The 27,428-nt window shown below is 39.3% G+C and overlaps 1 protein-coding gene across 2 annotated transcripts in view; it reads left to right on the forward strand.

Moving 5' to 3' along the window:
- Positions 1–116: 116 nt before the first annotated feature.
- Positions 117–27,428, forward strand: part of LOC106869592 (folylpolyglutamate synthase, mitochondrial) — a 45,561-nt gene continuing 18,249 nt past the window's right edge. The window contains exons 1-7 of one of the 2 annotated variants that reach the window (XM_014915395.3): positions 117–640; positions 15,335–15,454; positions 19,776–19,894; positions 20,889–21,003; positions 22,937–23,182; positions 24,629–24,706; positions 27,012–27,144. In XM_014915395.3, the coding sequence (XP_014770881.2) occupies positions 500–640; positions 15,335–15,454; positions 19,776–19,894; positions 20,889–21,003; positions 22,937–23,182; positions 24,629–24,706; positions 27,012–27,144 (952 nt within the window). In that variant the 5' untranslated portion in view covers positions 117–499. Of the gene's footprint in view, positions 641–6,095; positions 6,254–15,334; positions 15,455–19,775; positions 19,895–20,888; positions 21,004–22,936; positions 23,183–24,628; positions 24,707–27,011; positions 27,145–27,428 lie in introns of those variants that run through there. The other variant, XM_089353132.1, reaches the window with a different exon arrangement.

Consider the following 27,428-nt stretch of genomic DNA (forward strand, 5'->3'; position numbering starts at 1 on the left):
AACACTGATAATAATGACAAACTTAGTAGTTAAAGTTTAATGCAGACGAAGTAAAAAGAATTTTTATCACAAACTTTGTTTACATTTGAGGAGAAAGCATTAAGGGAAATAACTCTAAATTATTACGTATTTCAAGGTGTTCCAATCGACAATATGATTAATATTTAATTAATTTAATAATCATTACATGAAAAGACGTCATTGACTGAAATAGGGATATTCTAATAGATATAGGTATTCCCTCCCATTTCGTCATTTAGTCAAGGAAAGGCATATCATAAACTGACTACAACATATGTTAAAATTTGGCGCTAGCGCCAAAAATTATAAATAATTTGAAATTTTGAACGAAATATTATATATATATATGTAATTATAAATAAATTATTGTTTAAAGTAATTACTATGAACATTGTTATAAAGTACATGAAACAAAATTTGTGGTAACAATCGCCAGATAAGTGTAATAAATTCATATGCTAATTAACTGTGAATAAGCATGCGTTCCCATGTGCTTAATTTTATTAAGCCCGCCTTTATGGAGTTCCGTTCAATAAACTTTTTAAACGGAATGTACATGACAATGGTTGACTGCAAAAAGTTGCGAACTCCAGTCGAAGTTACTGAAAGAAAGTTTCAGGTAATCGATTTATGGACTTTTCTTTTATGTAAATATTTACTACTTTCGAATATCTTATTTTATTTTGGGGAAGTTTTGTTTAGTATTTAGTAAGGTATAAGTTTGAAAGTTAACTTGAATATAGACATAACACTTTTTTAACTTATTTCCCTTTCATTATTTCTTTACTGACTAAGTTTAAATGAAGTTCTGGTTTCGAGGTTTATTTATTTCCCGCAATTTCAACTCTAAGTTATCTAGCCTTTCTAAACTGGAGTCGACGGAAATATTCTAGCTACTCAAATATATTTACATATTTTATATTACTACAGATCTATAACTCCATGGCAACAAATTACGCTACATATTGATATATAATAGTATATTAATTGTTTAACTACTTTTTTTTGTGCTGTTTCCTTTTTCGTACGCCAGATTGCATTCAACTATCCTTCGTGTTGTGTAACCTCAATCAGCCCCTGTTTGGCATACGTAAACGGCAAAGACCCGCTTCGGTCATGAATGGCCATGGGATTGCACCCAGAAAGTTACCCGCCGAGGCACAAATTCAGGCAAGGTTATTATTTATAGAGGATCAGCAGTCACCTATAAATACCTGCCTCCCCTCTCCATGCCACTGATCTTATCCAAGGGAAAAAGGCAAAGGGCCTATACAGCTTGGGACCAGTGACGTCACAACTCATTTCTACAGCTGAGTGAGCTGGTGCAACGTGAAATAAAGTGTCTTGCTGAAGAATACAACACACAGCCCTGTTGGGAAATAAAACTCTCTACCTCGTGATTGTAAGCCCGACGCTCTAACCACTGAGCCACGCACTTTCACTGTAAAGTGGTTGGCGTTGGGAAGGGCATCCAGTTGTAGAAATCAAACCAGACTTGATGCAGCTCTCCAACTTGCCAGCTCTAGTAAAACCGTCCAACCCATGCCAGTGTGGAAAATGGGCGTTAAAGGATGATGATGATATATTTACATATAATGTGGGATAGGGTGAAGGTTATATGTATGTATGTGTGTGTTTCTTTGTCTTGATATTGTATGATAATTGTAAATGATTATCATTCCCATGCAGTAACATTCATTTTCAGTATTCTGTGAAACATGACTAACTATGGGGAAATATAATCTTGCTTGGAAACAAGTAAGGGTTGCTAATAATCGGGTACCCAGCCATAGAAAATCTTCCGTAAGCATGGGAAAGTGGATGCTAAAATACTGATGTGGAGCCTAAAGCATGTGAAGTCCTGGTAGCTGCTACCTTCAACTGGCCATGTTGCAAAGGCCTTCATTACTTTAAGTCTGTTGTTGTTTAGCTCCAGGTCAACCCTAGTTGAATAGACTTTTGATCAAAGGCATTCCAGATTTGACTACCCCATTTTTTAAGAGTATATAGGTGAACCAAGTGAGATGATGAGAATCCTTAAACAGGAACAAAAAATCTAGTCATGGCCAAAAGTTTGGAACATTTAAAAAAAATTAAAATTGTTGTGTTTAAGTACAGTTCAATTCAAATATAATTTTGGGCATTTAATATAAAAATTCTAATTTTCACACCTGTGTTCCAAACTTTTGGCCACAGTTGTAGGTGTGTGTACATGTGGTGACTTAGTGCTGTGCCCTAGTAGTTTGGGTATTGGGCAAGTGATGGGTCCTTGAGCAAGGTACATCATTTTACATTGTTTCAGTCTACTTGGCTGAAAATAAGTACCAGCCAGGTGCTGGTGCAGTACCTGCAACTATCATATTTTCGTTGTTAGACTAGATCAAGGAGGGAGTGGTGTCTGTGCCTGCTTATGACAACATAGCACCTAAATCAGTTAGTGAAAGCAATGTACATTCCACCAAGTCATATTTACTTATTAGAAATGTCTGTCTTTTTTGTTTTTATTTTTATCAGTAGAAAGGTACAGGTGTGGCTGTGTAGTTGAGAGGCTTACTTTCAAATCATGTGGTCTTTGGTTTAGTACTTTTTTCACCACCAGAAAACACACATACACACGGAGACAGAGGTGTCTATGTGTAACTTGAGCTGCTACAAATAGCAGCCAAATCTATCTTAAAACACACCCTTTATATATATATATATATATATATATATATATATATATATATATATATATATATATATATATATATATATGTGTGTGTGTGTGTATATGTATGGCAATGCTAATAGAAAAAATACAACTCAAAACATGAGTATATATATTTGTTTTTTATTAATATTTGGTACAAGTAACAGAGTGACTCAAGTGCTAACAAAGGAAACTCTTAGCCTTGAGTCACTCTGTTACTTCTGCCAAATATTTATAAAATAAATATATATACATAATTTTTTCTTCCTATATATATATATATATATATATATATATATATATATATATATATGTGTGTATATGTATGGCAATGCTAATAGAAAAAATACAACTCAAAACATGAGTATATATATTTGTTTTTTATTAATATTTGGTACAAGTAACAGAGTGACTCAAGTGCTAACAAAGGAAACTCTTAGCCTTGAGTCACTCTGTTACTTCTGCCAAATATTTATAAAATAAATATATATACATAATTTTTTCTTCCTATATATATATATATATATATGTGTGTGTGTGTTTGTGTGTATTTGTGTTTGTCCCCCAAGACCACTTAACAACCACTGCTGGTTTATTTACATCCCCTTGTAACTTAGCAGTTTGGCAAAAAACCAATCGGCAGAATAAGTACCAGGATTATAAAGTACTGAGTTCACTTTGTTCAACTGAACCTGTTGTGGCAGTGCTACAACATAGACTACAACAACATATAGAAACAGCTAGTCTATATAACTCTGGTAAGATAAACAAAGTAAAACTTTTATAAAAGCTCTTATTTCACTCACTTTACTATGTGGGATTGTTTCTTCTTATAATGATTGCTAAAAACTATTTACAATCTGTCATATAAGAGAGAGAGGCTTGGTGTGTTTCTATGACCTAGTTGTATACCTGTTTCACTTGAGTTATCTTGTTAATACTCATAAGACTGGGAAAAGCATGAGTGTGCATCACTGATTTCTCCTTTCTCAGAGTTAGTGAGGTTAATAACCTATTTTTATTACGTTTTATACAATTGTCAGAAAATAATATAAAAGTACATTCTGTATCTATCTATCTATCTATCTATCTATCTGTCATATCCTATCTGTCTGTCCTATCCTATGTATCTGTCTATCCTATCCTATCGGTTTATCCTATCCTATCTGTCTATCCTATCCTATCTGTCTATCCTATCCTATCTGTCAATCCTATCCTATCTATCCTATCTTTCTAATACTATCTTATCTGTCTATGCTATCTGTCTGTCTATACTATCGTATCTATCTGTCTATGCTATTTATCTGTCCACGCTATCTCTCTGTCCACGTTATCTCTCCGTCCACGCTATCTCTCCATCCACGCTATCTCGCTGTCCATGCTATCTCTCCGTCCACTCTATCTCTCCGTCCACTCTATCTCTCTGTCCACACTCTCTCTCCGTTACACGCTATCTCTCCGTCCCCGCTATCTCTCCGTCTACGCTATCTAATCGTCTAACGTCTGTGCTATCTAACCGTCTATGCTATCTAACCATCTGTGCTTTCTATCTGTCTGTGGTATCTATCTTTTCTACTATCTATCTATCTCTATGGACGGACGGTAGACGTGTCGGCTCTGTAAGTTTTGCCTTTTTCATGTTTTAAAAAGTTTGTTTGTAAAATTTATTTTATATACAAAGTTGTATAACAACTTGTAGACTCTCTGGTGCAAGTTTTTTGCGACGGAAATCTGCCCTGTGTGGCACATTTCCAGGATATAAAAACCAATCTCGGCTTTCTAGCCATTTTTTTTTGAGACGATGGCGTCTTGTAGCCATGAAAATTTTTGTGAAACGAACGCTGCAGTCTGCAGTGTTTCGTTCGAAAAAGAATTTCCTAGTCTTCCTTCCTCACAGTTAAAGGAGAGAATGGAGAAAAAGAAAGACTCTGCTGCTACAGCAGTCTTGCCTGCCAACATAACCAGTGACAACAACAACAACAGCAGCAGCAGCAGCAGCAGCAGCAACAAGGACACAAATGTCCTTGCTAACAAAACCACTGTCCTCACCACTGATACCACCACAACGAACTTTGCCGAGGCTTTGAAGCCTAGGAAAAGAATTTTGAATATATCGAAAGAGAAATTACTTGCATGCAAAAGCATGCTAAGTAAAAAGGACGTTACAGTCCATCTTCAAACGCCCGCGGACTTTAAGATAAACATCGAAAAAAAAAACTATCATCTACAGAACCATTAATTTAAAGACAAAGACAGTGGAAAAATTCACCCAAGAAAATGTTGAGAGATGCTTAAAGCCGATTTGGTCTTACAAGACTTACATAACGAGAGGTTTGAAATTCGGAACGATAGAAGTAAGACTAGACAGCGAGCAGCGAGCGAAAGACCTCTCCACTAAGTCATTACAGCATGAGAACCTGCTCATGATCCCTACGTACCTTGGTCGTAGGGTTACGAAAATAAAAATTTCGAATGTGCCTCCTGAAATTGAGGAAGAATGGCTAGTATCTGCCATATGTCTAGGCATAGAGGAGGAGATAAACATACTAGAAGCATCTGCCGTTTGCAATCAAAACTGGATTGGCCAGGAATTTCAACTCCTGGTACAAATTGATCCAGCAAACTGGGAAAAAATTCCACATAGAATCCAATTAACTGAGGATTCAATTTTTCATGTTTTCGTCGAAGGCAGAAGGCCAGTTTGCTACGTTTGTAGTAGCAAAACTCACCTTCAAAAAACATGCCCAGTAGCCCAGAAGAAAAGGCAACAACAACGGCAACAATACAAAGAAAAACAACAACAACAACAACAACAGAAGCAACTACCAAATACCCCCAACAGAAAAACCTTACTACCAACACCACCAGCAACACAAAAAACAACAACAGAAATATCAGTAATAACCACAACAGAAAAGACAACAGAAACTGCAAAAACAGAAGAAAAAAAAGAAAATTCCAAAACTGCCTCTCCCTCCCCCATATCACATACACCACACATAAATAACAAGCAGCCAACATCAATAAAAACAGCAACACAAACATTCACAGAAACACACACAGACGCACAAAATTTGCCGTTACCTCTTTCTGACTCCTCAGATCTCCCATCATCCGATGAAGAGAGTGGGGAGGAGTGGAAAATAGCTACGAAAGGAAAGAGGAAGCGCAGTAAGAAGAAAACAAAACAAAATGCAAACACAAACAAAGCAGGGAGATTCACATCTCCCGAAAATACTACTAACACCAATAGTAATATAAAAAAAACAATGCTAACAGCAATAGACAGTACAAACACAGAGTTGATGAATTACATCAACTCTAAAACAAACATCACAAATAACGATATCAAAACCAACAACCACCCACGTACAACACCGCCAAAACACATTAAAATTATTCATGTAACACCAGCATTACACAACACAATAAAATCCCTCTACCCCAACTCGGTAGGGGGATTCCAGAAATATTTGTGCAAGAAATTGTACAATAGCCTCCTTGGTGAAAAATCCAAGGAGGAAACAAAACTTTCTAACGGTAAGTAACTTTCTGTTCTTTTGTTTTGTGCTTTAAAGCACACGTATAAATAGAATCATGGTGAAGATTGGTTGTGTGAATGTGCGTGGCTTAGGGTCCCCTTGGAAACAAGGGTACCTCTTAAATGACATCAAGTCACACAATTTGGATATCATAGCCATTAGTGAGACCAGACTCCATGAACCGCGGGCCCTAAAGTCCATGTTTGGCGGACAGTTTAACATTTATTTTTCTCCCTGTCTGCCGAGGATGGGCGGTAGTGGCACGGCGGTTCTTTTTCGCAAGAGTCTGGATCTCCAAGTAAAGACGATATTTACGGACCCGGAGGGTAGACTGGTTGTCCTAGATGTGGACGGCAGCGATGGAGGCGCTTTTCGGTTGCTGGCAGTTTATGTGCCTCCTTTAACAGGTCGGTCAGACTTCTTTCGACGTCTAGAAGTATTCCTGGGAACGTCTCGTCCCTTACTTTTAGTGGGGGATTGGAATGCTACCTTGGACACGCATCTAGACTACGTGGGGAGTGACAAAACTAGAAGGGGATGCAAAGGCCTCATAGACCTGCTCAGACGCTTCCAGTTGTACTGACTCGACCACCCAAATGTGCCAACGTGGACTTGGAGCAATCGCATTGGGTCGTCGAGATCGTATCTAGATAGGATAGTGTGTAGGACAAGAGATAGAGATAGTTTAGGATGTCCACAGTTCCACATAGTCAGCTACACGGATCACAAACTTGTGACGTGTACGCTAGACTTAGATAAGGCACATAGGCAGGGTTACTGGAAACTAAACGCGTCTTTCCAGTCGAGACAGGTTTTCAGAGACCGGATTAGCACGTTAGTAAAGAGGGCTTTGACGGGAGCCATCGTCAACAACAAATGGTGGTTTGCCCTCAAGAGAGCAGTAAGGGCGGAAGCAATAAGGTATAGCAGGACACTAGCTGTAGAGAGGAACAGAGTAGAGGGGGAGCTAGTGATAAAGTTAGAAGAGGCATTGCGAAGTGGCATCGCATCCGACGTTTTAGCGGCGAGGTTGGCCCTCGACCAACACTTCAATGCTAAACACGAAGGGTGTGCTGTCAGGGCAAGGATGCGTGCTCTGAGGAATGAAGGTGTTGGAGCCGCACGAGAGGCCCAGGTGGCGGAGGCGCAGCGGGGTAACAGAGCCACCATCCGGTCTCTGGTAGACGAACAGGGGCGCGAATTGCTCGAGCCGAGCAAGATGTGCGAGGCGTTTCAGCGGCATTTTGCCCGACTGTTCGGGAGGAGTGGCGAGCGAGAAGGCTGGGTGGACTTTAGTGCCTACCTGCACAGCTTGCCACGACTCTCGGCAAGAGAGGCGGAGTGCTGCAGAGGAGGTGAGGGACGCGATGGCGGGTTGCTCGACGGACAAATCTCCGGGTTTGGATGGTCTGCCCTACGAGCTTTACAACTGTATGCCAGACTTGTTTGGAGACGTCTTGGCGGCCGTGTACTGCAACTGGCAGCAGAACGGGAGCATTCCCGGTTTTGTGAGCCGAGGAGCGGTAACGCTGCTGAAGAAAGATCCAAACAAGGGGGACGCCATAGATAACTTTAGGCCCATCACTCTGCTCAATGCAGACATGAAAATTTTGGCCAAGGTGTTAGCCAAGCGGTTGGCGCTTGTCATCGAGAAACTGGTCGGCACGGAGCAGACGTGCGCCGTGCCGGGCCGGAGCATCCATGACAACCTCCATCTGATGCGCTACATCATAGAGAGGGTAGTTAAGGAACCTGGCATGGGTGGGGCCCTGATCAATTTGGATCAATCCAAAGCTTTCGATAGGGTAGACCATCGATACTTGGAGGCCGTCCTCGAAGCGGCCGGCTTCGGTCCCGTTTTCCGCGGCTGGATGGCTGCCTTGTACACAGGCATCCGTTCGGTTGTTCGCGTCAATGGACGTCTATCGGGACCCTTCGACATTGCACGTTCGGTTCGTCAGGGATGCCCCCTGTCGCCGCTCCTGTACGTATTGACTCTCGAGCCACTACTGCGGAAGCTGGCGACGCTGAGGGGCATCCCGCGAGAACTGGGGTGCGGGACGAGCGTGTCGGCATACGCGGACGACGTCACCGTCATAGCGTCTAGCCACGAGCACATCGAGCTTGTCGGCGAGACGCTGAAAGACTACGAAGCGGTGACGGGAGCGAAAATCAACCGGGATAAGTCGGTGGGTTTGCTGCTCGGCACCTGGAGAAGCAAGCCCATACCGTCCGGCAGCGCCTCAGTAGTGGGACGCTGGACGGACGGTCCGGTCAAGTTGCTCGGAGTCTGGTTCGGTCTGGACCTGCAAACGGAGAAGAACTGGGACGAGATAACGAGTAGGGTGGCCACTCTCTGCCGGCAATGGTCCGAGAGGAAGCTGTCCCTAAAAGGTCGGGCGGAGGTGGCGAACGCGTACATCGCGTCCGTCATCGAATACCGCCTGACCGTCGTGCCTTGTCCCGATCGCGCCATCACCGAAATGGAGCGCATCCTCTTCCGCTTTTTGTGGAAAGGAAGCGTTCCGATGGTGAGGCGATCCGTTTGTTGCCAACACCCGCTGAAAGGAGGGCTGGGCATGCCGTGGTTGATGATGCGCAGACATGCGCTGAGACTGCGACATCTCCGGCTCTACGTAGACGACGGTGAGCAGGTGTGGTCGCCGTTTGTGCGACGCGCTTTCCCGCAGCTCGTCTCCATGACCGAGCTGCAGTCGTGGATCAAAAAGAGGCCGAGGAATGGCGAATGGCACCGTGAGTGTCGCGTTGCTCTGCAACAACTTTGCCGTCCCGGGTCGACCTTGAGCGGCTGCATCACAACGAAGTCATTCTATAGGGGATTAGTGGAGGGCAGGTACGACGACGATCTCGGGGCGAACCTGGGCGTCGACGAGGAATACCTGACCCGCCTGTTCAGGACGACTTTCGGGCCGGGACCTATGGACAACTTCCAGAGATCCCTGGCCTGGCAGTGTTACCGAGAGGCGCTACCCGTTCGGGATAAGCTCTATAGACACGGCTCGCGAAATGCGGGGCCGACCTGCCCGAGATGCGGTCAGAGCGATGAAACCGTTCTGCACGCACTCGTGCAGTGTCCAACCATTTCGGAGCTGTGGGCTTATGTCGAACGACTGCTGTTGCGTGTGGGACGAGTCGGTTTATCAACCGAGTCTATCCTCAATATCGTCACGCCTCCTTCCTTTAAACGGGAAGGAAGAGCTGTATTTATCGTACTTGTGGCTATGGCCAAAGAATGCATCTGGTGGACGCGTCTGAAAGGATTAGAGACAAATACTTTCCTCTCTGGTCAATCTCTCATCAACTTTTTCAAGTATCACTTAAAAAGGAAGGTGAGAGTAGAGAGGCAAGTGTTGTCTAGCAAATGTTTCGAAAAAAGATGGATACATGTAGCAAGAATGGCACGTATAAATGACGAAGCCACCTTGACCATGATTCTATAAAACGTTTTAAAATTTTGTAAACAGAGAGTTACTCACGTTTCTTGCTTAAATAAAAGAAATTTTATTAAACAAACTGTGACGCTAAAGACCGAGGTTACCGTGGTCTTTTCGTAGGTTTTTCTTTCCACGGATAACCTCCCCATTTATTGGGAATTTTTTGTATTATTTCGTATTTTTTGTAAATACCCCAAACGTTTTGCGAAGTATTTTTTCATCGTTGTCCCCACTTTTGTTTTTTTTTCTGCTTTGTTTTCGACCCCCTTGAAAAGAAAAACTCTACATTTGTATTTTGTCCCCTCTGTGTTGAGCCCTGTGTGGCTAATAAAGAAACCTATCTTTTCTATCTTGTCTTATCCATCCCACATCACCTATCCCGTGTCACCCTTCCTGCGTCACCCCTCCCACCTCATAACTCCTGCCTCACCCCTCCCACCTCACCCCTCCCGCCTCACTTTGTTTCGTCTCATCTTTCCTATCTATCTTGCCTATCCTATCTAACTTACTATATATCTATCTCTATCTACCTATCTATCTATATATATTTCTATATCTATCTCTCTATCTATCTACCTACCTACCTACCTATCCATAGCTATCCATATCTATCTGTATCTAAATATACACACACACACACACACACACACATACACATATGAGAAAGAATAAGTTCAAAAAGAACAATTTAAACTTTTTGAAGGGTCCAAAAAGAGAGAAAAAATAATTTCCAATAAAAAATTCATCATATTCATGAAAATCAGCCAGAGCAAGTATTAAGAATATGGAAATAACAATTGAAAAAACTCGTTATAGGTATAAAGATACCATAAACAAGTATAAAAATGGAGAAAATATGTTAAAATCAAAATTGAATTTAATACATATGCACATTTCAAAAGACAATACAAATATTTAAGAAAAGATTATATTAATCATAATTATAGGCGTAGGAGTGGCTGTGTGGTGAGTAGCTTACTTACCAACCACATGGTTCTAGGTTCAGTACTACTGCGTGACACCTTGGGCAAGTGTCTTCTACTATAGCCGCGGGCTGACCAAAGCCTTGTGAGTGGTTTTGGTAGACGGAAGCTGAAAGAAGCCTGTTGTGTATATATATATATATGTGTGTGTGTGTGTTTGTGTGTCTGTTTGACCCCCAACATCGCTTGACAAACGATGCTGGTGTGTTTAGGTCCCCGTAACTTAGCGGTTCGGCAAAAGACAACTGATAGAATAAATACTAGGCATCCAAAGAATAAGTTACTTGTTTCAGTCATTTGACTGCGGCCATGCTGGAGCACCACCTTTAGTCAAGCAAATCGACCCCAGAACTTATTCTTTGTAAGCCTTGTACTTATTCTATCGGTCTCTTTTGTCGAACCGCTAAGTTACGGGGACATAAACACATCACCATCAGTTGTCAAGCACTGTTGGGAGGACAAACACAGACACACAAACATATACACACATATACATATATATATATATATATATATATATATACATATGTAGTGAAACTACCTACCGCCATTAGATACAAAACTACTATCGCCATTCTTCTCATTTAAATATAAATAAACGAGGGTGTAGCAGAGAACCCATTCCTTGTCATCACGTGACTGATTAATATTCGAAGCGGCAACTTCTTCGAACCGTTCCTGCCAGAACGCAAACTGACCAATCACGGCCCCTAATAAGGTCACATGATAGAGTATTAAACTGAAGCATTCGGGAGCCGATAATTCGCCTTAAATAGATCAACTCCTACCCAACAAATTTGTCTCAGTCCAGTTTCTCTTAGAGACTGTTCCGTGTACCACACGACAGCAGCAGCAACAATCAGCCAGCGACCACTTCAACAGCTTCGTCCAGCCAACGATGACCACCGCCGTCGCCACATCAGCAACACGATTCTACGATTACTACCAAGCAGCCTTTTCTCCACTAGTGTCTACACGACTTACTATGTACACCAATCCAAACCACCGCGGCACTTCTCTCTCTTCGATTCTGTTAGGTAACTCAGCTTCACCACGATAAATAAACAAACAAGAATTTCAGCCATCGACGAACATCTGTATAACAAGAATCACGGCCCGGCATCGATGCCACGACATCACAACTAGTGATCAGCTCTGCCACACTCAGCCTCCTCACTTTCACATACAGAACTTTTCCTATAGTGTACTAAAGAACTGGTATAACATGCTCACGTGTTATTGACTCTCTTTCTATCTGCTGTAAACACTCATACACATACATACTTTTCTTTGTACGACTGCCTGTCTTTGATAATGTTCTTATATGTCGCATTTCATACTCACACATAGACATACATCTTTAACGCCATAATAAATATCTCTGTTATTCATCTAATACGGTTGTGGTCTTTCATTACTGGTCATCTATGTTATCGTAGCATAACATATCATGTATATCATCATCATATGATATATTATTTTGTGTTCGACCTTGTGACACGTTTAAATAAAAGGAGTCCTCTGTTTTTCCATTCTTCACCATTTCTCCTTATTTGATTTCACACGGTCGTTCCTTACACATATATACGACAGGCTTCTTTCAGTTTCCGTCCAAATCCACTCACAAGGCTTTGGTCGGCCTGAGGCTATAGTAGAAGACACTTGCCCAAGGTGCCACGCAGTGGGAATGAACCCGGAACCATGTGGTTGGTAAGCAAGCTACTTACCACACAGCCACTCCTGTGCCTTGTTTTTTTTTTTTCTACAGAAAGTGAGGGACGTGACTACAACTAAGAATGCTTAATCAGTTTTGAGATAACATTTCCACTATCTCATAAAATACCATCTGCCAAGCACTGTCCTAACTATTGTTCTCAATTTAGAGTTTTCTTGTGTCTTCACACACTCAGCTCTAGGTGTGGCTTTCACTTTGCTTGAGGTTTTCCTCCTCCTTTCTCCAATTCCTTAGTTCAACACCCACATCAGTCATCTTGAAACCTATCTCCATAATAAACAGTATTCAGTCTTCTTTCTTACCAGCCACGTAACACAATCATCATCGTCACCATACCACCACCACCACCATCACCATTATCATTGCCATTCAACATCTACTTTTCCATGCTTGCATGTCAGACAGAATTTGTTGAAGCTGATTTTCCATGACCAGCTGTTCTTTCTGTTGTCAATCCTGACCTGTTTTCAAGCAAAGTAATATTCTCCCTTGGCCAGACACATTTTTCACAGAAGACTGGAAACAAATAATATCACTTGTATGATGGTGATTCTTGTTTATAACTATCATGTGATACCTAGACAAAGGTACACACACACACACACACACACACACAATTGAGCCTCTTGCAGTCTTCCTCTGCCAAATTCACTCATACAGCTTTAGTTGGTCCAGGACTATACTAGAAGACTGTCCCAAGACCACATAGTTGGGAAGCAAGCTTCTTAACCACACAGCTATGACTGTGCTTACTGGACAATGACAAATATAATCAGCCACCTCACTCAACAACATAAACATATGACACACACATACATAGAGAAGACACCATTTAGAGAACATATAGAAGACATAGTAAAGAAATCAAAATGACTCACAAGTGGAAACGCATGGCTTAGTGGTTAGGGTGTTGGACTTGTGATCATAAATTTTGTGGTTTCGATTCCTGAACCAGGCAATGTGTTTTGTTCTTGAGCAAAACACTTCATTTCACATTGCTCCAGTCCACTCAGCTAGCAAAAAATGAGAAATCCTGCGACCTGGTGACCTGTCCAGGTGGTGGATATATATGCCATGAAACTAGGAAACTGGCTCTTATGAGTCGGCATGACTTAAGAAGGCCAAAAAACAAAACAAAACAAAAAAACATACATACAACAGCCACAGGTACTGCATTTGTCCAACTGATACAAGCAATAACATAAGTTATAAAGATTACATTAAACCTATCCTGATTCTTCCAGTATTGCAAACACTTTAGTTTTCTGGATATTGATGATCGAATCAAAGTAATATTGTTAACTGACTGTTGCTTCTCCTTGTGTATGAGCTGATGAAGCCGTATCATCTGCATACTGAAGTTTTATGATTTTTGTGTCTTTTGTTAGGTTTTGTAGGTGGAACCTGGAGAAGTTTATGAGTTTTTTTTATCAAAACAGTACCTTTTCTTTAATCCCGTTTGTTTATTGTTGATAGTTCTTGGAACATGACTGCCAAGCTCAGTGAGACAAGTGTTGGAACAAGTACATAACTTTGTTTCATTCTGTTGGTGACTAGAAACTCTTTACCCTGTTAGAATTTGAACTGGTCATACCAGACCCAAATATTTTTCCTTTTTTGTGTTAAAACTAGTTTGATCTAACTTCATGTGCTTCCTTGACAATGTCATTCTAAAAATAAGCAAGCACATTATCAAAGTCTCAAAGCTATGAGATAATACAGGATTAATTCAAAACAATGTGAATAAATAAGTCTTATGTTTGATAGAATAATTTGATTGCTAATGAGTTAAAGATTTTCTGATTGGATACTCTTTCAACCATGCAATCAAGGAGGTTTTGGATGTGTTACAAATCAGCTAGAGCAACAAAAACATTTATAGCCATCTACATGGCAAATCTCAGCACAGTGTTGAAGATTTTTAAAAATAGATGATACAAGTTTTTGTTCACTGTTCTTGAACAATGGCAATTAGCTCTCTGAAATAAGGTGAAGTATATGAGTGTTGCAGGATAATGATATGAAAGAAGGAATTGAAAGGTAAAATGAAAGAGAATGTTAAAGGCGAGCCAGAAAGATCTTGGAAACAAAGCTAAATGGAAAAGATTTCATTAGAAATATTTAACCCTTTCGATACCAACCCGGCTGAAACTGTAGTGCAAATGTCTTGTTTTCATAAGTTTTGAATTAAGATCTTCCACCAAACCTTAGTCACAATTTATGTTCCTAACACTAGCTTAATGATGACTAAGTTATTATACTAAATTCTTTGTTATATTTAAAATTAATTGAAAGAAACACAGAACATCTCAAAATAAATACAGTAATGAAAGGTTGATGTAAGTAATACTCATATTCTGCAGCTTTTCTCTTGAGAGACAAGAAATGAACTAAACAAAAGGTACCAATGCATCAGATAAGTACATGTACTTAATTATAGGTAACCAGTGAAATGTAAAATTATTTAAATTTTGTAACAATGTCTCCATATATGTTGAATTATAGTTAATATTTAGCTAGCATAAATGCTAGAAATGTAACATAGGACATCAAAGATGTGTGTACTTTATCAGATTTTCATCTTAACATATAAAACATGTACACATAACACCTTAACATTCATATTACTCTGTTAAATGTAATGCTCATTAATTCATACCATTGAGGTTTTGATAATGTGATTATTTATTCTTTGAATGACATTGTAGGGCAGGTGTGAAAAGTCAGATTTGGCCAGTTTGAACATAAGACGGGAAGAATATTTTGGACAGATTTAGCTGGTTTAAATGCTAAAGGGATAAACAGTAGACTTACTAAATAACTAAATCTGCAGATTCTTGTGATTATTCTCTTAAAATACTTCTTTGTTTTAATCACACATGAACTTTTTTCTTTTTTTTTACCAGGATGCATGTTCCAAATTGCAATCTTTGCGGTCTGCCATGGCAGTTCGAGAAAAAGCTACAAAACATGCCTATCATGAGGTAACAGAGACCAAAAAGCAATTCCTCTGCTTAGGAATGACAGTAAGAGTTATTTTGATTCACTTCATTCTTTTTACCTCATCAGAAATAGTCTTCATGAGTGTTATAGGAAAGTAACCTCTTGATTCACTGACAGTTTTTCCAGATAAATTTTCATTAACCTATCTGATTTCAACAATTGAAGTAGGATTTCATCATTATCATCATCATCTTATACATTTCGAAGCTTCCATGGGTCAGATGGAATTTGTTGAGGCAATTTTTGTTTTTTATGGTGAGATGCTCTTCCTACTATTAACCTTCACCTATTTCCAAGTAAAATAACATTTCCCCATGGATGGCTGTGCTTTCATGGATCCTTTGAAATGAAGAACACTATATGTTGGTATCACTCATTTACAAAAATCTCTCTCTCTCACTCACACACAATATTTATATATATATGTATATTTAATATAAGGATAAAATCTATATAAGATTTTATCAAGTAGCCAGTCTGTAAAACCAATTATGGCAAAAAATTAATACTAAGTATATAATTTTCTTAAAGTATATAAATTTTAAAAAGATACATTATTACAATAAGGGCTGTTGCTATAAGTAAATCTATACACTGGAAAGGGATGCTCCTTCATTGGACACGAAACTCGGCTTTCGAAGACTTGTTGGGGAAAGCGAAATCGTGATGGCACCTGTGCCCAGCGTCGCCTTCCTGGCACGTGTAAAGACATTCCAGTGAGATCGTTGCCAGTGCCGCTGGACTGACTCCTGTGCAGGTGGCACGTAAAATACACCATTTTGAGCATGGCTGTTGCCAGTACTGCCTGACTGGCCTTCGTGCCGGTGGCACGTAAAAGCACCCACTACACTCTCTGGCATTCCTCTTCCATCCAGCATGCCCCAGCAGAGCTCCATCATCACAACAATCCCTATCTTTCCACTTGCAGTTATTATTTCCACACTTACTTCTGATGGACCAGCTGCCTTTCCTGTTTTCATTTCCTTCATTGCCTGCACTATTTCTTCCTGACTAACCCTCTCCACTGGCCCCTGTACCACAGCAACTACCACCCTCTGATCCCATTCATTGTCCTCATTCATAATTCCCTTCATATACTCTTTCTGAACTCTTCCCCTGTCCTTACTAAAATTCAACCTTCCATCACTCCTTCTCACATCTTCCTCCTTCAACATCTCTTCCATCTTTTTCCATTGATTTCATAAACCTAATCACTCTCGGTTTTCATCCAGCCCGTTCAAATTCTCCTCAGCCTCCTTCTCCATAGATTTCGCAGCCATCCTCTTACCATGACTCTTCATGTTATTATACCTGGCTTTCATTTGCTCAATCCTATTATTACATAAAGCTTTGTGTGCCTCCTTCTTCCTCACTATCGCATCCCTCCTTGTTCCACCACCACGTATCTCCTCAATCTCTCCTACCTTTCGTCCTGCCACACACTTCGTCACATGCCTTTAGTGCCCACGGGCATGTGGCATAGTGGTTAAGAGCGCGGGCTCCTAACCTCAAGATTCAGAGTTCGATTCCAGGCAGTGACCTGAATAATAATAATAATAATAACATCAAAAAATATCTTAGGAATGAGAACCCAGGTTTGAAATTTCCCCAAGACACCTGGTGAAGACTGGAGGGTATATCAGCTGAAATGTGTTAACAACAAACAAGATGAGGACAAATATCCGTCAATTGTAAATAATGTACATAATTTCTCATCTTTTAAATATAGAACTGCCTTTAGTACTCTTCCTTAAAAGACTTCCACAAATCTGGTGCATCAATGCTTACCAACTTCTCAACTCTCTCCTCAAACCTTGCTCTTAATTCTTCTTCCTTCAGTTTCCACACCTTTCTCCTCTCAACCGCTCCCTTTCTCACATACTTTTTAACTTCTTATCCAAGTCAGCAACCACCAGTCTATGCTGCAATTCTCCTGGCATTGTTTTCACATCTCTGAGATACTTTCTGTTTACCATGTCAACCAACACGAAATCACTCTGTCCTCATTCCCTCCTGCACAGAAAGTCACCTTCCTTTACTGTTTTCCTAATGCACATGTTTGCCACACACAACTCCTTCTCATCGCAAAACTCCAACAGCATCCTTCCTTCCATATTTCTCAACTCAATTCCGCTTCCCCCATGCACATCCTCAAAGCCCTGGATCCCAACATGTCCATTAAAATCCCCCATGCCCAAAACCAATTCATCCACCTTTTGTAAGTCCCACTCACTCGCCATTTCATCAAAGAACTGCTCTTTCTCGGCGATCCCTCTTCCACTTTGCGGACCATACCCACAAATCACCCTCACCACTTCTTCCTCAAATGCTAATACTACTCTCTTCACTCTGTCACTCTTTCTCCTGACCTCCACCACCTTCTCACAGATTTCTTCCTTCACCAAAACTCCCACAACCCCAGTCCCCTTGCCATTTCCCTGTCTTCACAGCTTGTACCTTCTTCCCTTGACCCCCACAAATCTTGCACCCTGACCTTCCACCTAACCTCCCGTACACAGCACACATCCATCCTCCTCTTCCTCAACTCCTCACACACCTCAGAGCATCACTGGGAATTGAACTCATGACCTTACGATTGTGATCCTAATATCCTAACCACAAAGTTACATAAAGTCGCATATTTGATCTAAAAAGCCAGAGGTATTTTTTCATGTAAAATCACTGTTGGTGAAGAGAACAAATCTTGATTAATTCACTCTGCTTTCAAAATTTAATCAATTTTAATTAAAATGTAACAGTTGTCTTCCCTGCCATTTTGTTTTTTTTGGTGTGTGATCGATCATTTAGAGTGATTTGCTTTTTATCACTGAGGGTATAATTTTGGGGTTGTCTTTTCCAGAATTAGTCATTTATATCAATTTATTTCTCATCAGTATCTGTATTATATAAATTACTCAAAATTTCTTGTCTTTGTCAAGTATGCTAGTGCCCATTTCATTATAGTAGCTTGATGCCAGTCACTATCATGAAAGAAATTGATGCATGGACCTAAGTTATTTGCTTTATTGTTCTCACTATAAATGTATTTAATGAATAACTAACATTACAATTACAAATTACAACAATGGTTCAACATGAATACAGAAGTAACAGGTGATCACTGTAATGTCTTTGTTTCTATTGTCTTCTTTTTTTTTTTACATGATATGTCATCTGCTCTTTTGGTTTGGTCACATGTCACTTGTGTTGGTTGATTGCATCTCACTTTTTGTTTTTGTTGTCAGCAGCATTTAGCTTTGTGGGTGCCTCTGTGTGCTCACTCAACCTGCTTGAAATAGCAGTGAAATATCCCTACTATCTTTTAAAACAAACTACAGCAAACAAAATCATCTTGGATAACCCAATCAAATGAACCAGCAGACTGGATGGTCAGTCATGGCTTTGTTACCTTTGATTAGAGATCTTTTTCAATTCGGATTTTGCACAAGTTTACAGCAACAATAAGCTTTCTTTCCCCCTCTCTCTCTCTCTCTTTCTCTTTCTCTTTGTTGCATACACACTGTTGTAATGATACAAATCTAAATGTACTTAGTTGCACATTGTTAAATATGCTGTTGCAGATAAAAGGGGGTCAGCTTAATGGCTGCGGGGACTACAGTTGAATAGACAACCAACCTTAACCCTGCATCACGTTATTTGCCTGCATGATATATGGTGGCAACAGTAAAACAAGATAAATATATCAAAACAAAACTATTTGCATCACTAGCTCATTTTAAAAAGCCACATTATTATCATTAGACATTGCTCAATGCTACCAATTTACCAGTATTGTCAGTGAATGCAACGTAACACAAAACAAAAAAATGAGAAGGAAACAGATATCCAGTGACAAATTGCAAGAATACACATACACACACAAACTACAATGGACTCCACATGTTTAGTTGGAGGCAATGTATGGCCATACTCTTCAAAACAAACTCAAGAAAAACTAAGATCATTAGGATGGGAAGTTCTTCCACGTCCTCCATACTCGCCTAACTTAGCACCTATGGATTTCCATCTGCTCTGATCACTAGAACATTTTATAAGAGGCAAAACATTCAGAAACAGAGAGGAAGTTAAAAACAGTCTTTCAAAATTTTTCAGGAAACGAAATAGGTTTCTTTGACTGTGACATACAAAAAGTTACTTTCCCATTGGATTGCAGTTGTTGAGATTGATGGTGATTATGTTCTTGATTAAAACTATTCAGATGAAAGTAGTTTACATTCATTTTTATATCCCTTTTGATAAAACACAATTACTTTCCAAACACACTAATATATATTCATTATATAATCTTATGTAATCCTTGCTTATTTTTTTTAATGTTTTTAGATGGAAAAGTTAGATCAGCTGTCTGTGGTCCATGTTGCTGGCACAAAAGGAAAGGGTTCAACATGTGCTTACACAGAGAGTATCTTGCGGAACTGTGGATACAAGACTGGAATGTTCTGGTAACCTTTACATTAAAGCAACTTTGTTTGTGTGACCTGAACAGGGTTATTATTTTGTCAGTAAGGTTAATGTCCTATAGCACTGGTCAGATTTTATGAAGAGGTGTTATACAAATAAATGTATATAGTTCTATATTTAAGAGATGAGGGATTATTTAAGAGCTCAGTTAAATTTTGATGGGTTATTACAAAGACTACTTGCATGTAAATACATAACTGGCCAAAACTGTCTTTTAGGAGCATCATATTTAGCAAAAAAGCATAAATTTCCAATTATAGTTCATGCTTTAATTGTGCTCAACAGCTGTTTCATTATGATAAGTAGTACCAGATATATAATTACATGATTGCGATACATAATGAAATTAAATTAGATTCAGTCAAATTAATTTAAAAACTGCTTAGCATTCATCAATCCAATGAAGGCTAGGCAAGTTGAAACTTCGAAGTCACGATCAATACTGTTCTTGTTAAAGAATAATAAAAATATACTCTACAAAAAGTATTGAGTGATCCTTTAGTTTAATGCAAAATTGTTTTTATTATAATTTAACATAAAAAAGACGGAAACATTAATATAATTAATATATAATTAAAATATATTATGTCATGGCTGGTTGCTGTAAAGGGATTTTATCCTATATATGCTGTTCTGTCAAAAGCATTTGTTGGATCTTCTCTCAAAGTGAAGAAAAATCAAGAACTTATTTTGTATAGTATTTAATATACCTTTATTTATCTTTGTTGTCAAAATATTATGCCAATATGTGTGATCATGTGAAACAGAGAGAGAGAGAAAAAGACAATATATATATATCAGGTTGTGTTAGTGATCACCTTTTCTCCCAGTTAAACAAAGAATCATAACGTTTATTGATGCGATAAGTAATTTTCATGTGAGTTTGTTTAACTTTCATCCAAGTTTTAACATGTTTTACTTCTGAGATGATGACCTCTGTTATTTATTTAACCATTTCTCTTTTGGATGATTCAGTTCACCACACTTGGTTGATTTAAGAGAAAGGATACAAATTAATGGCCGCCGTCTTTCAGAGTCAACTTTTTCCAGATATTTCTTTGAAGTCTATGACCGCCTGCATGAGTCAATGGTGATTTGCTTTTACTTACATATAATAACATCCCGATGTATCAACCCTCACAACTGCAGTTGAAGTTGTTTAGGATTCTCTCCTCTTTAGCTTGTCCTGATTGAGCAAACCTATGGTCAAAGGCATTCCAGTTATGACCATCTTGCCTTACTCTTGGAATATTGTATTTTTTTTTATCTCTTCTCTTTTACCTGTGTCAAGTCATTGTACTGCAGCTGTGCTGGTGTGCTACCTTGTAGGGTTGACATTGAAAAAAATTGACCCCAGTATTTAGTTTTTAAAGTCTGGTACTTATTCTATTGGTCTCTCTTGCTGAACCACTAAGTTATAGGGATGCAAACAAACCAACACTGATTGTCGGTTGGTAGTGGGGGATCAACACAAGGCTTTTGTTGACCCCAGGGCAATAGTAGAAAACACTTTCCCTAGTGCCATACATTGGAGCTGAACCTGAAACTATGTGAAGCTATGTTGGGAAGCAGACTTCTTACCACACAACCATGCCTGTATATCTAAGATTAGAAATAATATTTGTTTCTAGCATAAGGGGAAAGCCTGAGATTTGCAGGGATGGGAATTAGTTAATTAAATCAGTTCCAGTACTTGATTAGAACTTTATTTTTCCAGTCAAGTACTCTTGTCAGTGGTGGTGGTGATGATGCTGTAGAATCTTTAGTCCACTGTTCAAAATGCTTACTGACATTTCTTCTAGTTTTACGTTCTGAGTTCAGATTCTACTGAAGTTAACTTTGCCTTTCATCATTTCAGGGACAATGGAATAGGTATCAGTTAAGCATTGGGGATCAGTGTAATCAAGTATCTCTCTTCCCCCAAATTGAAGGCCTTGTACCTATAGTAGAAACAATTATTATTATTATCATTATAGTTATTAAGGCTGCAAGCTGGCAGAATCATTAGCCTGCTCGGTGAAATGTTCTGAGTTCAAATGCCACCAAGGTTGACTTTGCCTTTCATCCTTTTGGGGTCGATGAAATAAGTAACAGTTGAATATTGGGGTCGATATAATCAACCAGCCCCTTTCTCCAAAATTTAAGACCTTGTACTTATAGTAGAAAAGATTATTACTATTATCATTATAGTTATTAAAGCAGTGAGCTGGCAGAATTGTTAGCCTGCTGGGCAAAATGCTTAGCAGTATATCTTCTGTCTTTACATTCTAAGTTCAAATTCTGCTGAGGTCAACTTTACCGTTCATGCTCTTGGAGTCAGTGAAATAAGTACCAGTTACACACTGAGGTTTATGTAATTGACTAGCCCCTCCCCCAAAATTTCGTGCCTTGTGCTCATAGTGCAAAGGATTAGGATTATTATTATGATTATTATTTTTATTAAGGCAGTGCACTGATAAGATAGTTATCACACCGTTTTTATGTTCTGAGTGTAAATGATGCTGACTTTAGCTTTTCTGTTCGTCCTTTTGGGAGCAATAGAATAAGTACCAGCTGAGCACTATGGTTGATATAATCAACTTAACTTCATTCCCCAAGATTTCAGGCCTTGTGCCTGTAGCAAAAAGGATTATTTAACCTTTTTCTTACCATATTTCTGTTAACATATACTGCCTTTGTTTCACTTTGTCTTCTCTCTCTCTCTCTCTCCCACTTTGTTTTCTCTATCTCTCTCCCACTTTGTTTTCTCTCTCTCTCCCACTTTGTCTTCTCTCTCTCTCTCTCCCACTTTGTCTTCTCTTTCTCTCTTACTTTATCTTCTTGCTCTTTCACTTTATTCTCCCTCTCTCTCTCTGTTTTGTTTCTCTCTCATTTTTCCCTCCCTCTCTCTTACTTTGCCCTCACTCTCCCTCTCATTTTGTCCTCCTTCTTTCTCTCACTTTGTCTTCTCTCTCTATCCATCCATCTAACTCTCATCCATGTTCCAAATAAAGCTTCTTATATATATATTCTGTTTCTCATAGAAAAACGGAGCAATCAGTGATATGCCTCATTATTTTCAATTTTTGACTTTAATGGCATTATATGTATTCCTGAAAGAACCAGTTGATGTTGCTATAATAGAAGTTGGTATTGGTGGCCAGTATGACTCTACAAATTTCATAAACACAGCTGTGGTTTGTGGCATCTCTCTACTGGATTATGATCATGAACACATTTTGGGATCAACTCTTGATGAGATTGCTTGGCAGAAAGCAGGAATTTTCAAGGTATATCATGCTGACGGTCTTTTAAAATCTTTTTTAATTTTGAAAGAAGGATACTATGTGTGTGTATAACTAGAACACAGTCATGTAATGTGTGTGTGTATGTGTGTATAGCTGTGTGGTTAGGAAGTATTTTTTCAGATGTGGCTCTGATGTAAGAAGATTATTACTCAATCATATGGTTTGGTTCTGAGTTTAGTTCCACTGTGTGGCACCTTGGGCAAGTGTCTTCAACTATAGCCCTGGGTAGACCAAAGCCTTGTGAGTGGATTTGGTGGATAGAAAGTGAAAGATATCCTTTGTGTGTGTGTGTGTATATATATATATATATATATATATATATATATGTATGTATGTATGTAAATAAATTTTTAATATTTAATGGAAGCAACAGAGTGACATTGATGATGCCAGGTTTGCCTGACTGGCTCTCGTGTTGGTGGCATGTAAAAAGCACCAGCCAAACGTGGTTGATGCCAGTGCCCCCCGACTGGCTCCCGTGCTGGTGGCACATAAAAAGCACCATCCGAATGTAGTTGATGCCAGGTCCGCCTGACTGGCACCCATGCTAGTGGCATGTAAAAAGCATCATCTGAATGTGGTTGATGCTAATGCCCCCTGACTGGTTCCCGTACCTGTTGCATGTAAAAAGCACTATTTGAAAATAATTGGTGCCAGGGCCGCCTAACTGGCTTCTCTGCTGGTGGCATTTAAAAAGCACCCACTACACTCTCGGAGTGGTTGGTGTTAGGAAGGACATCCAGCTGTAGAAACATTGCCAAATAAGATTGGAGCCTGGTGCAGCCGCTGGCTTTCCAGACCTCAGTCAAATCGTCCAACCCATGCCAGCATGGAAAACGGATGTTAAATGATGAAGATGATGATAATGATTTTACTTGGACCAGTCTGTCTAATGCAGGGGTGTGGGGGTGTTGTAACTCTCATCACAACACTTTTCCTTTTACGCAAACTGTCAAATTTATCCTAAACTGCCTGTAACTAGGATGCAGTGATGAAATCTATGTATGTATAACTATGATGTATATGTGTGTGTATAACTAGGATGTACTTTTGTAGTATATTTATGTGTATATGTAGGATATATTGATGTGGTGTTTGTATTTATGTTTACAATGGTGTAGCTAATTATTTTTGAATACAGCAAACATTTTGAAATACTTCTCAAGTAATATCTCAGATTGAAGATGTAACCTCTCAGTGTGGAAGATCCTCTTACACAAAAACCAAAATCCAACCATATCTGTAATAAAGAGAGAGGATCCACAATGTTATCTGCCTATGGAGACACAACATGGTCATGCATACAAACTAGAATATCATAATGGATGGCAGATGATTGGGAGAAAAGGTACCAGTGGGGAATGTTATGCTTCTTACTGTGTAACACTTATTGTTGATTGTATTTTATTTCTTTTAATCATCTTATAGCATCAAGTTCCAGCTATTACTCAACCTCAACATCAGAAGGCAATGAATGTTCTCATTGAAAGAGCACAAGCGCAAAACGTAAGTTTGATTTAGTGAATGTTTACCTTTGATAACTGTGAGTATTTACCTTTGATTAACTGTGAGTGTTTACCTGTGATAACTTTGGGTGTTTACCTTTGATAATCATGAGTGTTTACCTTTGATAGCCGTGAGTGTTTACCTTTGGTAACCATGAGTGTTTACCTTTGGCAACTGAGTGTTTACTTTGATAACTGACAGTGTTTACTTTTGATAACCACAGATGATTACCTCTGATAACCATGAGTGTTTACCTTTGGCAACTGAGTGTTTACTTTGATAACTGACAGTGTTTACTTTTGATAACCACAAATGATTACCTCTGATAACCATGAGTGTTTACCTTTGATAACTTTGGGTGTTTACTTTTGATAACCATGAGTGTTTACCTTTGGTAACTGTGAGTGTTTACCTTTGGTAACTGTGTTTACCTTTGGTAACTGTGTTTACCTTTGGTAACTGTGTTTACCTTTGGTAACTGTGTTTACCTTTGGTAACTGTGTTTACCTTTGGTAACTGTGTTTACCTTTGATAACTGCGAGTGTTTACTTTTGATAACTGCGAGTGTTTACTTTTGATAACCTTGAGTGTTTACTTTTGATAACTGCGAGTGTTTACTTTTGATAACTGCGAGTGTTTCCTTTTGATAACTGCAAGTGTTTACCTCTGGTAACTGCAAGTGTTTACCTCTGGTAACTGTGAGTGTTTACCTCTGGTAACCGTGAGTGTTTACCTCTGGTAACCGTGAGTGTTTACCTCTGGTAACCGTGAGTGTTTACCTCTGGTAACCGTGAGTGTTTACCTCTGGTAACTGTGAGTGTTTATCTTTGGTAACTATGGGTGTTTACCTTTGATAACCATGAGTGTTTGCCTCTGGTAACCACGGTCGTTTGCCTCTGGTAACTGCGACTGTTTGCCTCTGGTAACCGTGGCCGTTTGCCTCTGGTAACCACGAGCGTTTTTTAAATTTTTTTTTATTTATTTATTATTTTTTGCCCCCGGTAACCACGAGCGTTTGCTTCCGGTAACCGCGTCCGTTTGCCTCCAAAAACCGCAGCCGTTTGCCTCTGGAAACTGCGCCCGTTTACCTCTGTAGCCACACCCGTTTGCCTCTGGTAATCGTGAGCATTTGCCTCCGGTAGCCGCGAGCGTTTGCCTCCAGTAACTGCAAGTGTTTGCCTCCGGTAGCTGCGAGTGTTTGCCTCCGGTAACCGCGAGCGTTTCCTTCTGGTAATTTCAAGTGTTTGCTTCTTGTAATTTTGAGTGCTTACCTCTGTTAATACGAGTGTTTACCTCTGATACTCCCAATTGTTTGCCTCTGATAATAAATGTCAAGTGTTACCTCTGATAATGTCGAATGTTTACCTTTGATAATTCCGAGTGTTTGCCTTTGGTAATCCCGAGTGTTTACCTCCAATAATTTTGAGGGCTGTTTTTTTAGGATTTGGTTAAGTTAACCAGGCATAACTATGATGTTTATATGATGTATATATGTATGTGTGTTATTAGGATGTATTTTTATAATATATGTGTGCATCTTGTTTCAGTCATTTGACTGTGGCCATACTGGGGCACCACCTTGAATAATTTTTAGTTGAATGAATTGACCCCAGTACTTATTTTTTTAAAACCTGATATTTATTCTTTTGATCTCTTTTGCTGAATTGCCAAGTTATGGGGACGTAAACACACCAGCATTAGTTGTCAGGTAGTGGAAGGAGATAAACAAGGACACAAAGACACACACACACGTATATGATGGGCTTCTTTCAGTTTCTGTGTACCAAATCCACTCACAAGGTTTTTGGCTAGCCTGAGGCTATAGTAGAAGGCATTTGCCGAAGGTGTTGCGCAGTGGGACTGAACCCAGAACCATGTGGTTGGGAAGCAAGCTACTTACCACACAGCTGTAACTGTACCTATATGTAAGATTTATTGACTTAATGGATGTATTTATGTTTTCCAAGATGTAGCTAATTCTATTTGAAGAGAGGAAACTTTTGAGATATTTCTCACATGGCTGTGTGGTAAGAGGCTTGCTTCCCAACCACATGGTTCTGGGTTCAGTTCCACTGTGTGGCACCTTGAGCGAGTGTCTTCTACTGTAGTCTTGGACCGACCAAAGCCTTGTGAGTGGATTTTGTAGATGGGAACTAAAAGAAACCCATCGTATATATATATATATATATATATGTATGTGTGTGTGTGTGTGTGACAGATTGTCAGCATTTACACTGCCACAAGACCTTGGTATGTGAAAAAAAAGAAAATCCATGAATCTCATTTTATTTTGTTATTCTTGCAGAATCCACTGTACACTGTATCAGGAAATGTACCTGGTTTAAACAATGACACAACCAATTATGAACCATTTCAACTTTTGAATATATCATTAGCAATCCAGTTGGCTCGAATATGGCTAAGTGACCACGATCAAGGTAAAAAAAAAAAAATTATCCTGCTTATTTATATCATGACTTTCTTGTAGATTAATGATGGATTAATGATTTTTGCTATTTTAGATGTTTTTTTTAAAAATGTTATTGGAGTATTTTAATGCAGTGACAGTGGTTTCAAATTTTGGCACAAGGCCAGCAATTTCTGGGGAAGGGGTAAGCCAATTACATTGACTGCCATACACTGAAAGGCAAAGTCGACTCTGAAAGTCACCTTTGAAAGGCAAAGTCAACCCTGATGGCATTTGAACTCAGAACGTAAAGTC

This window comes from Octopus bimaculoides, chromosome 1 (genome assembly GCF_046866305.1).
Source record: "Octopus bimaculoides isolate indiv1 chromosome 1, ASM4686630v1, whole genome shotgun sequence".
Classification (NCBI taxonomy): Eukaryota; Metazoa; Mollusca; class Cephalopoda; order Octopoda; family Octopodidae; genus Octopus; species Octopus bimaculoides.